This window comes from Delphinapterus leucas, chromosome 9 (genome assembly GCF_059928025.1).
Source record: "Delphinapterus leucas isolate spDelLeu-1000000601 "Yukka" chromosome 9, BTC_Dleu_Yukka2, whole genome shotgun sequence".
NCBI classification, from domain to species: domain Eukaryota; kingdom Metazoa; phylum Chordata; class Mammalia; order Artiodactyla; family Monodontidae; genus Delphinapterus; species Delphinapterus leucas.
The window spans coordinates 31,912,287-31,927,710 of NC_143137.1; the positions used below are offsets into that span (position 1 = coordinate 31,912,287).

General features: G+C 40.5%; 1 protein-coding gene and 1 pseudogene across 1 annotated transcript in view; both read left to right on the top strand.

Moving 5' to 3' along the window:
- Nucleotides 1-15,424, top strand: part of CTTNBP2 (cortactin binding protein 2) — a 159,002-nt gene that overhangs the window by 116,552 nt on the left and 27,026 nt on the right. Inside the window, 2 exon segments of the mRNA XM_022582531.3 lie at nucleotides 15,126-15,212; nucleotides 15,290-15,389. Of these exon segments, the coding sequence (XP_022438239.2) occupies nucleotides 15,126-15,212; nucleotides 15,290-15,389 (187 nt within the window).
- LOC111183121 (hypoxanthine-guanine phosphoribosyltransferase pseudogene) lies at nucleotides 11,989-15,105 on the top strand (annotated as a pseudogene).

Sequence of the window (15,424 nt, forward strand, 5' to 3'; positions counted from 1 at the left end):
GTGGTCTGGAAGCAGACCTGCAGTGTCTCTGAGATATGCCTGTATATGCCAAGCTCTCTTCTAAGTTTATAGATTGTCTCATTTAAACATGCTATGAGGTAGCTACTTATACCAGTTACTCCCATTTTACAGGTGAATAAACCAAGACTCAAAGTAATTTGCCCAGGGTCCTCAGCAAGAAAGTAGTAAAGTCTAAGGAATTGAACCTAGGCTGTCTTCTATTCTCATGCGTGTTATCAGAGTTTATGCTAGTTATTAACCTATTGGTTAAGGCATAGTTGTAGTAAGCAGTTTTTACTAGGTGTGTAAATGTGCTAAATAAAATGCATGTATTAAAGCCCTTATGCAGGAAACCAAACGCAGTGAAACCTTTAAATCAGGCTTTTTGGTTTTGTTTAAATGATGTGAATTTTAAATACTTTCATTGGATAATTACATAATACAAGTGAATTTTAAGTCTCCATCCTTGAGATAATAGGAGACATTTAACTTAATTGAGTTTGAATCACTAATAACATTATAATAGTTGAAATTTTTATTAACTCAAACTTTTCTCTTAGCCAGTTCGCAACTTTTATTAGCTTATTAATAACCCTGTAATTTAATAATTCAATGAATGTGAATAATTACTATATTTAGAAAAATACATGAGATCACCCTGATCTGAGCTCTATTTTTTTTTATTCTTTTTTTTTTTTACATCTTTATTGGAATATATTTGCTTTACAATGGTGTGTTAGTTTCTGCTTTATAACAAACTGAATCAGCTATACATATACATATATCCCCATATCTCGTCCCTCTTGCATCTTCCTCTCACCCTCCCTATCGCACCCATTAGGTTGTCATAGAGCACCGAGCTCATCTCCCTGTGCTATGTGGCTGCTTCCCACTAGCTATCTATTTTTACATTTGGTAGAGTATATATGTCCATGCCACTCTCTCACTTCGTCCCAGCTAACCCTTCCCTTTCCCCGTGTCCTCAAGTCCACTCTTATGTCTGTGTCTTTATTCCTGTCCTGCCCCTAAGTTCTTCAGAACCATTTTCTTTCTTTTTTTTTTTTAGATTCCATATGTATGTGTTAGCATATCGCATTTGTTTTTCTCTTTCTGACTTACTTCATTCTGTATGACAGTCTCTAGGTCCATCCACCTCACTACAAATAACTCCATTTCATTTTTGTTTTTTTTTTTTTTGTGGTATGCGGGCCTCCCACTGCCATGGCCCGCCCCCACGCAGCCGCGGAGCACAGGCTCCTGACGCACAGGCCCAGATCCCCCCGGACCAGGGCAAGAACCTGCGTCCCCCGCATCGGCAGGCGGACTCCCAACCACTGCGCCACCAGGGAAGCCTCGTTTTTTTTTTAACATCTTGGTTGGAGTATAATTGCTTTACAGTGGTGTGTTAATTTCTGCTTTACTTCATTCTGTATGACAGACTCTAGGTCCATCCACCTCACTATAACTCAATTTCGTTTCTTTTTATGGCTGAGTAATATTCCGTTGTATACATGTGCCACATCTTTATCTTTTCATATCTCAGTGGACATTTAGGTTGCTTCCATGTCCTGGCTATTGTAAATAGAGCTGCAGTGAAAATTGTGGTACATGACTCTTTTTGAATTATGGTTTTCTCAGGGTATATGCCCAGTAGTGGGATTGCTGGATCATGTGGTAGTTCTATTTTTAATTTTTTAAGGAACCTCCATGCTATTCTCCATAGTGGCTATATCAATTCACATTCCTACCAACAGTGCAAGAGGGTTCCTTTTTCTCCACACCCTCTCCAGCATTTATTGTTTGTACATTTTTTGATGATGGCCATTCTGACTGGTGTGAGGTGATACCTCATTGTAGCTTTGATTTGCATTTCGCTAATGATTAGTGATGTTGAACATTGTTTCATGTGTTTGTTGACAATCTGTATATCTTCTTTGGAGAAATGTCTGTTTAGGTCTTCTGCCCATTTTTGGATTGGGTTGTTTGTTTTTTTGTTATTGAGCTGCATGAGCTGCTTGTAAGTTTTGGAGATTAATCCTTTGTCAGTTGCTTCATTTGCAAATATTTTCTCCCAGTCTGAGGGCTGTCTTTTCGTCTTGTTTATGTTTTTCTTTGCTGTGCAAAAGCTTTTAAGTTTCGTTAGGTCCCATTTGTTTGTTCTTGTTTTTATTTCCAGTTCTCTAGGAGGTGGGTCAAAAAGGATCTTCCTGTGATTTATGTCATAGAGTGTTCTGCCTATGTTTTCCTCTAAGAGATTTATAGTCTCTGGCCTTACATTTAGGTTTTTAATCCATTTTGAGTTTATTTTTGTGTGTGGTGTTAGGGAGTATTCTAATTTCATTCTTTTACTTGTAGCTGTCCAGTTTTCCCAGCACCACTTATTGAAAAGCCTGTTGTTCTCCATGGTATATTCTTGCCGCCTTTAGCAAAGATAAGGTGACCATATGTGCATGGGTTGACCTCTGGGCTTTCTATTCTATTCCATTGATCTATGTTTCTGTTTTTGTGCCAGTACCATAGTGTCTTGATTACTGTAGCTTTGTAGTATAGTCTGAAGTCTGGGAGCCTGATTCCTCCAGCTCCGTTTTTCTTTCTCAAGGTTGCTTTAGCAATTCAGGGTCTTTTGTGTTTCCATACAAATTGTGAAATTTTTTGTTCTAGTTCTGTGAAAAATGGCATTGGTAGTTTGATAGGGATTGCATTGAATCTGTGGATTGCTTTGGGTAGTATAATCAGTTTCACAATGTTGATTCTTCCATTCCAAGAACATGCCATATCTCTCTATCTCTTTGTATCATCTTTAATTTCTTTCATCAGTGTCCTATAGTTTTCTGCATACAGGTCTTTTGTCTCCCTAGGTAGGTTTATTCCTAGGTACTTTATTCTTTTTGTTGCAATGGTAAATGGGAGTGTTTTCTTAATTTCTCTTTCAGATTTTTCATCACTAGTGCATAGGAATGAAAGAGATTTCTGTGCATTAATTTTGTATCCTGCAATTTTACCAAATTCATTGATTAGCTCTAGTAGTTTTCTGGTGGCATCTTTAGGATTCTCTATATATAGTATCATGTCATCTGCAAACAGTGACAGTTTTACTTCTTCTTTTGCAATTTGGATTCCTGTTATTTCTTTTTCTTCTCTGATTGCTGTGGCTAAAACTTCCAAAACTATGTTGAATAATAGTGGTGAGAGTGGACAGCCTCGTCCTTTTCCTGATCTTAGAGGAAATGGTTTCAGTTTTTCAGCATTGAGAACAATCTTGGCTGTGGGTTTGTCATATATGGCCTTTATTTGTTGAGGTAAGTTCCCTCTATGCCTACTTTCTGGAGGGCTTTTATCATAAACGGGTGTTGAATTATGTCGAAAGCTTTCTCTGCAGCTATTGAGATGATCATATGATTTTTCTGTTTCAATTTGTTTGATATGCATATATTGAGAATCCTTGAATCTCTGGGATAAACCCCACTTGATCATGGTGTATGATCCTTTGGTGTGATGTTGGACTCCGTTTGCTAGTATTGTGTTGAGGATTTTTGCATCTGTGTCCTTTAGTGATATCGGCCTGTAGTTTTCTTTTTTGTGTGGCATCTTTGTCTGGTTTTGGTATCAGGGTTATTATGACCTCATAGAATGAGTTTGGGAGTATTCCTCCCTTTGCTGTATTTTGGACAAGTTTGAGAAGGATAGGTGTTAGCTCTTCTCTAAATGTTTGATAGAATTCGCCCGTGAAGCCATCTGGTCCTGGGCTTCTGTTTGTTGGAAGATTTTTAATCACAGTTTCAATTTCAGTGCTTGTGATTGGTCTCTTCATGTTTTCTCTTTCTTCCTGGTTCAGTCTCAGGAGGTTGTGCTTTTCTAAGAATTTGTCCATTTCTTCCAGGTTGTCCATTTTATTGGCATATAGTTGCTTGTAGTAATCCCTCATGATTCTTTGTATTTCTGCAGTGTCAGTTGTTACTTCTCCTTTTTCATTTCTAATTCTGTTGATTTGAGTCTTCTGCATTTATTTCTTGATGAGTCTGGCTAGTGGTTTATCAATGTTGTTTATCTTCTCAAAGAACCTGCTTTTAGTTTTATTGATCTGTGTTATCATTTCCTTCATTTCTTTTTCATTTATTTCTGATCTGATCTTTGTGATTTCCTTCCTTCTGCTAACTTTGGGGTGTTTTTGTTCTTCTTTCTCTAATTGCTTTAGGTGTAAGTTTAGATTGTTTATTTGAGGTGTTTCTTGTTTCTTAAGGTAGGATTGTATTGCTATAAACTTCCCTCCTAGAACTGCTTTTGCTGCATCCCATAGGTTTTGGGTCGTCGTGTTTTCATTGTCATTTGTGTCTAGGTATTTTTTGATTTCCTCTGATTTCTTCAGTGATCTCTTGGTTATTCAGTAGTGTATTGTTTAGTCTCCATGTGTTTGTATTTGTAAACAAACAAATCTGTAAAAAAATACAGATTTTTTTCCTGTAATTAATATCTAGTCTCATAGTGTTGTGGTCAGAAAAGATACTTGATACCATTTCAGTTTCTTGAATTTACCGAGGTTTTATTTGTGACCCAAGGTATGATCTGTCCTGGACAGTGTTCCATGAGCACTTGAGAGGAAAGTGTATTTTGTTGTTTTTGGATGGAATGTCCTATAAATATCAATTAAATCCATCTTGTTTAATGTATCATTTAAAGCTTGTGTCTCCTTATTTATTTTCATTTTGGATGATCTGTCCATTGGTGAAAGTGGGGTGTTAAAGTCCCCTACTATGACTGTGTTACTGTCGACTTCTCCCTTTTATGGCTGTCAGCATTTGCCGTATGTATTGAGGTGCTCCTATGTTGGGTGCGTAAATATTTACAATATTATATATTCTCCTTGGTTTGATCTCTTGATCATTATGTAGTGTCCTTTGTCTCTCATAATAGTCTTTGTGTTAAAGTCTATTTTGTCTGAAATGAGAATTGCTTCTCTAGGTTTCTTCTGATTTCCATTTGCTGGAATATCTTTTTCTATCCCCTCACTTTCAGTCTGTATGTGTCCCTAGGTCTGAAGTGGGTCTCTTGTAGACAGCATATATACAGGTCTTGTTTTTGTATCCATTCAACCAGTGTATGTCTTTTGGTTGGAGCATTTAATCCATTTACATTTAATGTAATGATCGATATATATGTTCCTATTACCATTTTTTAAATTGTTTTGTTACTGTAGGTCTTTTCCTTCTCTTGTGTTTCCCACCTAAAGAAGTTTCTTTAGCATTTGTAGTAAAGCTGGTTTGGTGGTGCTGAATTCTCTTAGCTTTTGATGTCTTTAAAAGTTTTAATTTCTCCATCGAATCTGAATGAGATCCTTGCTGGGTAGAGTAATCTTGGTTGTAGGTTTTTCCCTTTCATCACTTTAAATATTTCCTGCCCCTTCCTTGTGGCTTGCAGAGATCTGCTGTTAAGCTTATGGGGATTCCCTTGCATGTTATTTGTTGCTTTTCCCTTGCTGCTTTTTTTTTTTTTTTTTTTAAGCGGTACGCGGGCCTCTCACTGTTGTGGCCTATCCCATTGTGGAGCACAGACTCCGGACGCACAGGCTCAGCAGCCATGGCTCACAGGCCCAGCTGCTCCGCGGCATGTGGGATCTTCCCGGACCGGGGCACGAACCCGTGTCCCCTGCATCGGCAGGCGGACTCTCAACCACTGCGCCAGCAGGGAAGCCCTCCCTTGCTGCTTTTAATAGTTTTTCTTTGTATTTAATTTTTGATAGTTTGATTAACGTGTGTTGGCGTATTTCTCCTTGGATTTATCCTGTATGTCACTCTCCGTGCTTCCTGGACTTGATTGACTCTTTCCTTTCCCATATTAGGGAAGTTTTCAACTATAATCTCTTCAAATATTTTCTCAGTCCCTTTCTTTTTCTCTTCTTCTTCTGGGACCTCTATAATTCGAATGTTGGTGCATTTAATGTTGTCCCAGTGGTCTCTGAGACTGTCCTCAATTCTTTTCCTTTTTTCTTTATTCTGCTCTGCAGTAGTTATTTCCACTATTTTATCTTCCAGGTCACATATCCTTTCTTCTTCCTCAGTTATTCTGCTATTGATTTCTTCTAGAGAATTTTTAGTTTCATTTATTGTGTTGTTCATCATTGTTTGCTCTTTAGTTCTTCTAGGTCCTTGTTAAATGTTTCTTGTATTTTCTGCATTCTGTATCCAAGATTTTTTATCATCTTTACTGTCATTACTCTGAATTCTTTTTCAGGTAGAATGCCTATTTCCTCTTCATTTGTTTGGTCTGGTGGGTTTTTACCTTGCTCCTTCATCTGCATATTTCTGTCTTCTCATTTTGCTTATCTTACTGTGTTTGGGGCACCTTTTCACAGGCTGCAAGTTCGTAGTTCCCATTGTTTTTGGTGTCTGCCCCCAGTGGCTAAGGTTGGTTCAGTGGGTTGTGTAGGTTTCCTGGTGGAGGGGACTGGTGCCTGTGTTCTGATGAATGAGGCTGGATCTTGTCTTTCTGGTGGGCAGAACCGCATCTGGTGGTGTGTTTTGGGGTGTCTGTGACCTTATTATGTTTTTAGGCAGCCTCTCTGCTAATGTATGGGGTTGTGTTCTTGTCTTGCTAGTTGTTTGGCGTAGGGTGTCCAGCACTGTAGGTTGCTGGTCGTTCAGTGGAGCTGGGTCCTAGCGTTTTGATGGAGATCTCTGGGAGAGCTTTCACCGTTTGATATTACGTGTATCTGGGAGGTCTCTAGTTGACCAATGTCCTGAACTTGGCTTTCCCAACCCTGAGGCTCAGGCCTGACACCCATCTGGATCACCAAGACCCTGTCAGCCACATGGCCAGGTACATGGGCAGTTTCTTGCCTTTTGGGAAGTCTGAGGTCTTCTGCCAGCATTCAGTAGGTGTTCTGTAGGAGTTGTTCTACGTGTAGATGTATTTCTGATGTATTTGTGGGGAGGAAGGTGATCTCCATATCTTACTCCTCTTTCATCTGGAAGGTCCCTTGAGCCCTATTTTTTTTTTTTTTTTGTGGTATGCGGGCCTCTCACTGTTGTGGCCTCTCCAGTTGCAGAGCACAGGCTCCGAACGCACAGGCTTAGCGGCCATGGCTCACGGGCCTAGCCACTCACGGCATGTGGGATCTTCCAGGAGTGGGCCACAAACCCGTGTCCCCTGCATTGGTAGGCTGGCTCTCAACCACTGCGCCACCAGGGAAGCCCAAGCCCTAGTTTTAAATGTACAACACAGAATCCCCATGGACACAATTCTTGAGAATTAAATTGGCTATCCACTCAAGTATGTGCCATGCTCATTATCAAGAATTATCACTAGGAGACTCTACTTAGTCTTCATACATTCCCAAAATAAGTTTGCTATGTTCCCATAGAAGTAATGTTGTAAATGATGGTTACGTATCTAAGACGACCCACAAAAGCTCATCAACTCCTTTAGCAGGTGACCAAGTTTAGCCTGAGCTTATTCAGAGTATGGAGGGGCAATGCTGGGTAAGGTCGTAGTGGAAGAATGAAGCCAGTTCCCTGGTATGAGGAAGAGGTGATTCCAACACCAGTGGATCCTTGGCTTCCCTGGCTACAGTGCAAGAAGATTCTGGCCAGTAGGGCAAGTGTCAGCCCAGAGGAGGTCTGGAGCAGCAAGAGTTCATGAGTGCCAGAGGTGAGGTGACCAGGGGGAAATTATATCCAAGAATTATATCTTTTAGTTTTACTTTTTAAATAGTTATAACACCCAAGTTACTACTTCTGTGTTAATAAGTGAGGGCCTATCTTTATTTGAAGTTAGTAACCAAGTCTGATCTTGGCTTTTTTTTTTTTTTTTTTGCGGTACACGGGCCTCTCACTGTTGTGGCCTCTCCCGTTGCGGAGCACAGGTTCTGGATGCGCAGGCTCAGTTGCCATGGCTTACGGGCCCAGCTGCTCTGCGGCATGTGGGATTTTCCCGGAATGGGGCACAAACCCGTGTCCCATACATCGGCAGGCGGACTCCCGACCACTGCGCCACCAGGGAAGCCCTGATCTTGGCTTTTATGGTTTCACTAAGCTAATTTTTAAAAGCATATAGTATGGGTGTCCCTCTGTGTGTGAAGTATAATTTCTCTTGAATTCCATTATTCTCTTACACCTATTCTATAAAGAGGGACCTCAGCAAATGCTTAAAACCCCTAACATGAAAGACTGGTTTTGTGTATCCTTGATGCTAGATGTGCCAATATTGTTTGGAGGGATTTTACATGAATAAGTTGACAGTAACTGTATTGTATGTGGCTCTAAAGTCATATATAAATCAGTTCTTTAAAAATTAAGTTCCGGAAGAGGTTGGAATGAACATCTTAGCTATAAAGCATGTCGTTTTATTTTATAACTATTCCAGTTTTATTAGCTTGGTAATGACCTTTTATTTTTCATTCTTTTTTAAGTTCAGCATCTCAACACAACTTGGCCTAAAACCGTCTCAGGGTAGTAGAAGCTCTTCCTCAGACTCTGACAAGTGAAGCTCCAAACGAAAGTTGAAGTTTATTGCTTTAAAATAATGCCACAAGTCTGAAAACACATTGCAGGTGCTACATTGACCCTAGTGGAGACTATAGCTCCTCTGGTAAACTCCATTCTGCAGAAAAACACTGTGGAGGGAAAAAAATAAAGGGATGGATGGGATATTGTGGAGGTCATTGTTTCCATTTAATCCAGAAGTCATTTGCCTCACAAAGCACTAATTGACATGTGATAAGAGCTTCCTGAATAGGCTGTGAAGACACAAGAATAAAAGGGATTGGTACCAACTGTGATCAAAAAGCCCAGTATCTGTTTCTTAATGAGCAGAAATGTCACTGTAAGCATGCACTTAGAAGATAATTCTGGTGACTACAATTCACATTTTAGAAGTTGAATTTGTTTTTCAAAAAACAGATCTCCTTTCAACAGAATTCAAATATTTACCTCCTCTTCCCCCCCAAAAATCTGTCTGCCTTCCTGTCTGTCCATCTATAATACCTACCTACCTACCTACCTGTCCACTTTTAGAGCCCTCTGCTGGAAGCATGGAGCATGTATATTTATTATACCTCAGATCTTGCTATTTGGAGAAATATGGTAGCACTAGAACAGGTAAATATGTTTTCTTGGCATAGCTTTGCATGTTTGCACCAGTCTCAGTAGAGCAAGAGGCTTCCATAATTAATTTTTTGTTCAGATCTTAAATGGTAACCAACACAACTGTATCATTTGATGAGGCAGAACCAAATACCATTAACAAAAAATTGATAATGCCTGAAATGAAGAGAAACCTACTAATAGGATGCATGCACTAGAATGTCTGAATGATCGGGAGGTCTTTTACCTTGATTTACGTACTGAATTCATTTATTTATATTTTACCTTATTCCAGAAAGGATAATAGAGTGTGTGAACAGAAATGCTTATTGCTAGTGATGGCCTTTCAATGAAATTTTAAATGGAATGTTTCCTGTACCTGAGAACCAACAATCTGAGAAAAAATGAGGTGGTGGAATTGAAGACAGCTTATCTGTGAAGTTGGGTCTCTTGCTGTTTATATGATTTCAAAATCAATCTTAAGAAAATGTAGGCAGTTTGACACGATGGCTATAAAGAACACTCGTGTTTTCAAAAGTGAGACAGGATTAAATAGCAGTGCTAGTTGAAAATCTCAGGGCTAGAATATTCAGTAAATCTTGAAAAGCTGTATCCTGTTCCACTGGTGTGAAACAATCCATTCCTTGTGAGAGAATTTCTACACTATAAGTCATGGCAGTTTGGGATTAATTTGGAGAGCTCAAGATTTCTGGTTTAAAATTGCACCTGGCAAGTACCTAACACACAATTTCCCACTAAAGTACTTTTTAAAAGTGATAAAACTTCACAATAACAGAGAAAAATAGAACTGAGGTCTTCCTTTGTCCAGAATCTAGAAAAAATTTTCACTAACTTTAGGGGCAAGAGAGTGTTGGGTTTACTTTATTTGAGACCTACCTGAGATTTATTAGGAAACCACTTTTATCTTTCTCTTACCATCTTACTAATGATTCAAAAAAGCAAGATTTACAGCAGTTAGAAAATTGGGCATGTTTCCTTTACTGCCTCTGCTTTTTGCTGCACCATGATATTATCCTCCACCCCCTGTCAACACAGGTCCTTCCACAGCCATTCAGAGTTTGGATCCGAGAAATCCCTGAGCAGGAAGTCGGCGGGCTTTGGTGAGACACTGCTGCATCCAGGAAGTATATTATATCAGCACTCTCGGTGGGACGGGTACAAGAGCATCCTGCTTCCTGTACTGCAGTTCATCTCATGCATTTGTCCGCCAAGGTGGACAGCAGAAGTTCAGTCCACTGCAGCCAGTGCTGGATGCTGGAGTTTAACTAGAAATTATAGACACCAGCCCGCCATTTGTCCAGTGACCTAAGCAGGAGTTCAGCTGGAAAATCAGTGGACAGCGAGTAAAATCAGTGATGGTCCACACATCCTGCTTCACTGAAGAATTCTTCCTGTGGTTTCACAGTATATGAATACCAATGGCAAGTTAACATTGTACCTACGGAAGAATACTGCAGAACAGAACAGAGTTATCCTTCTGAAAACTCAAAAGAACACAGCTTAAAAATAAACAACAGAGGAGTTTGGAAAATTATGTTCATTCTCTAGAGAATGCAAGGGGATAGACTATGAAAGCAGGGCAAGAAAGCCATGATAGAGTGCAGGCTAAGATTAAAAGGAAGAAAGTTGGAAAGGAGACGGATGAAGCAAGGAACTATAAGAACAACTAAAAATGCAATGGCATCATTAAAATTGCCCTTGAGATCACAGAGAGCAAAAGTGAGATGGTAAATGAATGTTCCATTCAGGGCTATGAAAGACTAACGTGAGGAGTTCACTCCCAGAAGGCAGAAGAGAAGGACAGAGAGAGAGAAATGAAGAGAGAAGGGGACAGGTGTCTTTACAGAGAACAGCAAGGGAACTTAAGCCTTGTAGGTGTTCCTTAGAATTAGAACTAGAAGAGGAGAAATTAACAAAAACATAATGGAAGAAAAATTTCCCAAGCCAAAAAAGTTTGTGCATATCAAAAGGATTTACCATATTGCATTTAAAATTGGGAGAAAGAGGCCGTAACTATATAAATCTGGGCAACTTTTTTTTTTTTTTTTTTTTGCGGTACGCAGGTCTCTCACTGTTGTGGCCTCTCCCGTTGCGGAGCACAAGCTCTGGATGCGCAGGCCCAGCGGCCATGGCGCACGGGCCCAGCCGCTCCGCGGCATGTGGGATTTTCCAGGACCGGGGCACGAACCCGTGTCCCCTGCATCGGCAGGCAGACTCTCAACCACTGCGCCACCAGGGAAGCCCTGGGCAACATTTTTTAATGAAAAGTATAATCTGTGTATCCCCAAGCTTCCCCATCACATAGGTACAAATGAGAACATATTATTCTTTAACAATTCTTCTTTAATAATAACTTACCCCTGAAGTCTTATGGCTCTATGGCCTCACTGTCTAAGAAGCAGAACCTCAACTGAACTTTTTAGGTTACTGTCTCTCCCATGTCTCTGGAAGAGGCCCTGTCCCAGTCTTGGTCCTGGCCGGCATCTCTACCGTTGCTTGGCTCACAGATTCTCAGTACCACGGAAAACAGCCCAGGCCAGCCACTGCTGAGTTCATCCTGTGGCTTTAGGATCCTGATGTTCCTCAGGCAGCTACAGCCACTGTCCTGTGTCTTCCAGCCACGACTCTCCGTGTTGGTGCCCTACCCACAGTGTGAATCCAGCTCTTCCCTTTTTTATGGAAGGCTTAGCAGTGGTGGAGTAATATTTAAACTCAGAGAAAATCAGTGGTGGCCACCAGATAAATTGTCTTTCAGAGCCTAAAACCCAGTCCCAAGTGCAACATCAAGGGACCCCTTTAAGAATCACTTCTCTCCTTAGCTCATTTTCAGACACCCAGTGGTCAAGACTAGTTTTCTTCCACTTTCTAGGAGTTCCTCTAAGTTTATGTCATGGTCTCCTGGGACGCCAAAGCTCAGGTCTTAAAGTCCCCAGGTAAGGAAGGAATTCCCTCTTCCTTCCATGCTAAGGGCTTTCCATCAAGCCTTCCTTTCATATCTCAGAATCTGCCTTTTCCTGTAAGGATCCAGGGACATAGTCACTGTCTTCGTAGAAGCCTACTCTGGCTATCCTCAAGGATGTGCCCTTCCCCTGTTATGTAAAAGGGACAAACTCATCAGAGCACAGCAGAGCAACAATAGCACAAAGATACACATGTTCTTACATTGTCCTACTACAAATTATAAAGAGAGAACAGACCCTGTTGTGTCTAACACTTCTCTAAGTATGGGTGGCTCAATCCCCATATATGAGCTTCGTCAACTGTACTGGTTAGGTGGGTGCTACACCTACACAGGCGCTTTTCTGCAAGACCTTTCCACGAAGAAAGCTTCTCCCCAGCATGTGGGCTGGGAGTGGGAACTCAGCCCTGGGATCATGGATGTGGGAGGCTGACTTCCCCTCCACATTTTACTCCAAACGTCACGGCCCTTGACATACATAAAAGGTCATGGCTTTCTGTCCCAGCACCCACTACATCTCCACATGTTCTTAGGCGAGATATCCTTATACATGAGGATAAAGATTTTTTTTAGACCCTATAGGCTTCCAGGCAAGAGATTTTCATTTTTACAAAGTAAAAGTATCAGTCATTCTCTACCTAGATTTCTGGAATTCAGTGCTTTGAAGAATGGGATCACATAGTTGATTCCAGAATTGAATACTCACGAAGATGTCTTTTATGCAAAAAGTCAACACAAAGATATCCTCTGATATACAATAGCTGTAAGAAGATTACACCACTGTATCCTTCTTAAAAACCAAATACAGGCGCCTGCGCTTTGAGCGGCGGCGGCGGCGAAGAGCGCTCGGGCGGAGCACTCTGCTTTCCTGCGCGGCCCCGCCTTCTGCTCGGCCCTCTGGCTTCTCCCCATACTGCCCTCAGCCCGCGCACCAGCTGGCTCCCGCAGCCCCAGCGTCGTGGTTAATGATGATGAGCCAGGTTATGACCTAGATGTATATTGTATACCTAATCGTTTATGCTGAGGATTTGGAAAAGGTGTTTATTCTTCATGGACTAATTATGGACAGGACCGAACGGCTGGCTCAAGATGTGATGAAGGAGATGGGAGGCCATCACATCGTGGCCCTCTGTGTGCTCAAGGGGGGCTACAAATTCTTTGCTGACCTGCTGGATTACATCAAAGCACTGAAGAGAAATAGTGACAGATCTATACCTATGACTGTACATTTTAGTAGACTGAAGAGCTACTGTAATGACCAGTCAACAGGTGACATAAAAGTAATTGGTGGAGATGATCTCTCAACTTTAACTGGAAAGAATGTCTTGATTGTTGAAGATACAATTGACACTGGCAGAACAGTGCAAACCTTGCTTTCCTTGGTCAAGCAGCATAATCCAAAGATGCTCAAGGTTGCAAGCTTGCCTGTTAAAAGGACCCCTCAAAGTGTTGCATGTAGACCAGACTTTGTTGGATTTGAAATTCCAGACAGGTTTGTTGTAGGATATGCCCTTGACTATAATGACTACTTCAAGGATTTGAATCGTGTTTGTGTCATTAGCGAAACTGGAAAAGGAAAATACCAAGCCTAAGATGAGAGTTCAAGTTGAGTTTGGAAACATCTGGAGTCCCAGTGAATCACCAGGAAAATTATCAGACGTTCTAGTTCTGTGGCCAGCTGCTTAGTAGAGCTTGTTACATGTGTCTTCTAAGAATTTCATCCGTTTTGTATTTTAGAAAGGTCAGTTGCTGCATTCCCGAGCTCTTCATTTGCACTATGAGCCTATAGACTATCAGTTCCCTTTGGGTGGATTGTTGTTTGACTTGTGAATGAAAAATCTCTTAAACCACACCACTATTGAATGACAATATTGAAATTGTATCTGTAAGAAACATTGAAAGAGAAGAATGTATTAGTTTTTTAATTGGTATTTTAATTTTTATATATTCAGGAAAGAACAGAAGTGATTGAATATTGTTAATTATACCACTGTGTGTTTAGAAAAGAAGCAGTCAGTTTCATATCAGTGACAGCATTTAGAGGTATCTTTATGTTGGATAAACCATATGTCCTGGAGTTATTTTAGTAGGTTTCAGTAGTATTAACTGTATTTTCCCGCTTATTCAGATTATTTCTGGCGAATCTTTGTCAACAGTTCCTTTTAAATACAGGTCAATAAGTTCTAAAAACCTGCCACTTTTTGAAGTCTTCAGTGTAAAAATCCTTAAAATAAAGGTTGTCTCTTTAAAAGAAAAAAAGAAAAAAACCAAATACACACGCATCAACTATGCAGAGAAAAAAGCTGGAAGGAAACATAAAAATATTTACAGTGATTGCTTCAGTGATTTCTATTCTGCTTCTTTATTTTTCTTTGTATTTTCCAAAATTTCCTGAAAAACATTCATTGCTATTTTAACCTCTGAAAAGTAAAATATGCATTGGGAAAATTCAAACTAAAGAGCATCTGTAAGGGATAATAAAGAAAAAAATTATGGAACATCTGCAAGGGACAAAAACATGCTAGGAATTGTGTTCCCAGCTAATATACTGAACCTCAGTGTAGAAAATGGAGGAAGAAGATGTATGCTCTTTAATAAAATGCCATCTCTTGCTATAAATGTGTAAGTCCTATATAAAATGTAAAATACTATATAAATAATATGTTTATCAGTGTTTCACATTAAAATGAAAGACTTCACATGCCCAATGGATGAAGCTAACCCCTAAAATAATTTTTTTTTTTTTTTTTTTTCCGGTACGCGGGCCTCTCACTGTTGTGGCCTCTCCCGTTGTGGAGCACAGGCTCTGGACGCGCAGGCTCAGCAGCCATGGCTCACGGGCCCAGCTGCTCCGCGGCATGTGGGATCTTCCCGGACCGGGGCACGAACCCATGTGCCCTGCATTGGCAGGCGGACTCTCAACCACTGTGCCACCAGGGAAGCCCTAAAATAATATTTTTAATCTTTTGAAAAGCTGGTGACAATCAGAAAGGAAATTCTACACTTGTGTACCACTTTTCTCTCTTCATAGCATTTTTACCTAAGGTTTCTTCTTGTTTTGTTCATAGGTCGAGCAATATCATAATGTCATTTTCCACGGCCCAGAAGGAAGCTTGCAAGACTACATAGCCCATCAGCTTGCACTCTGCATGAAGGTATGGATCACTCACATACCCTCTCCTTTTCTTTGAAAACACAAAAGCGTATAGAACTAATCACTCTCTTATCACAGCACAGGCAAATGGCTGCAGGATTCCCCTGTGAAATAGTGAGAGCTGAAGTGGATACTGGTTTCTCCAAGGACCAGCTAGTAGATCTGTTCATCAGCAGCGGTAAGACCATCTCAGCAAACTGAATTGTGATAACC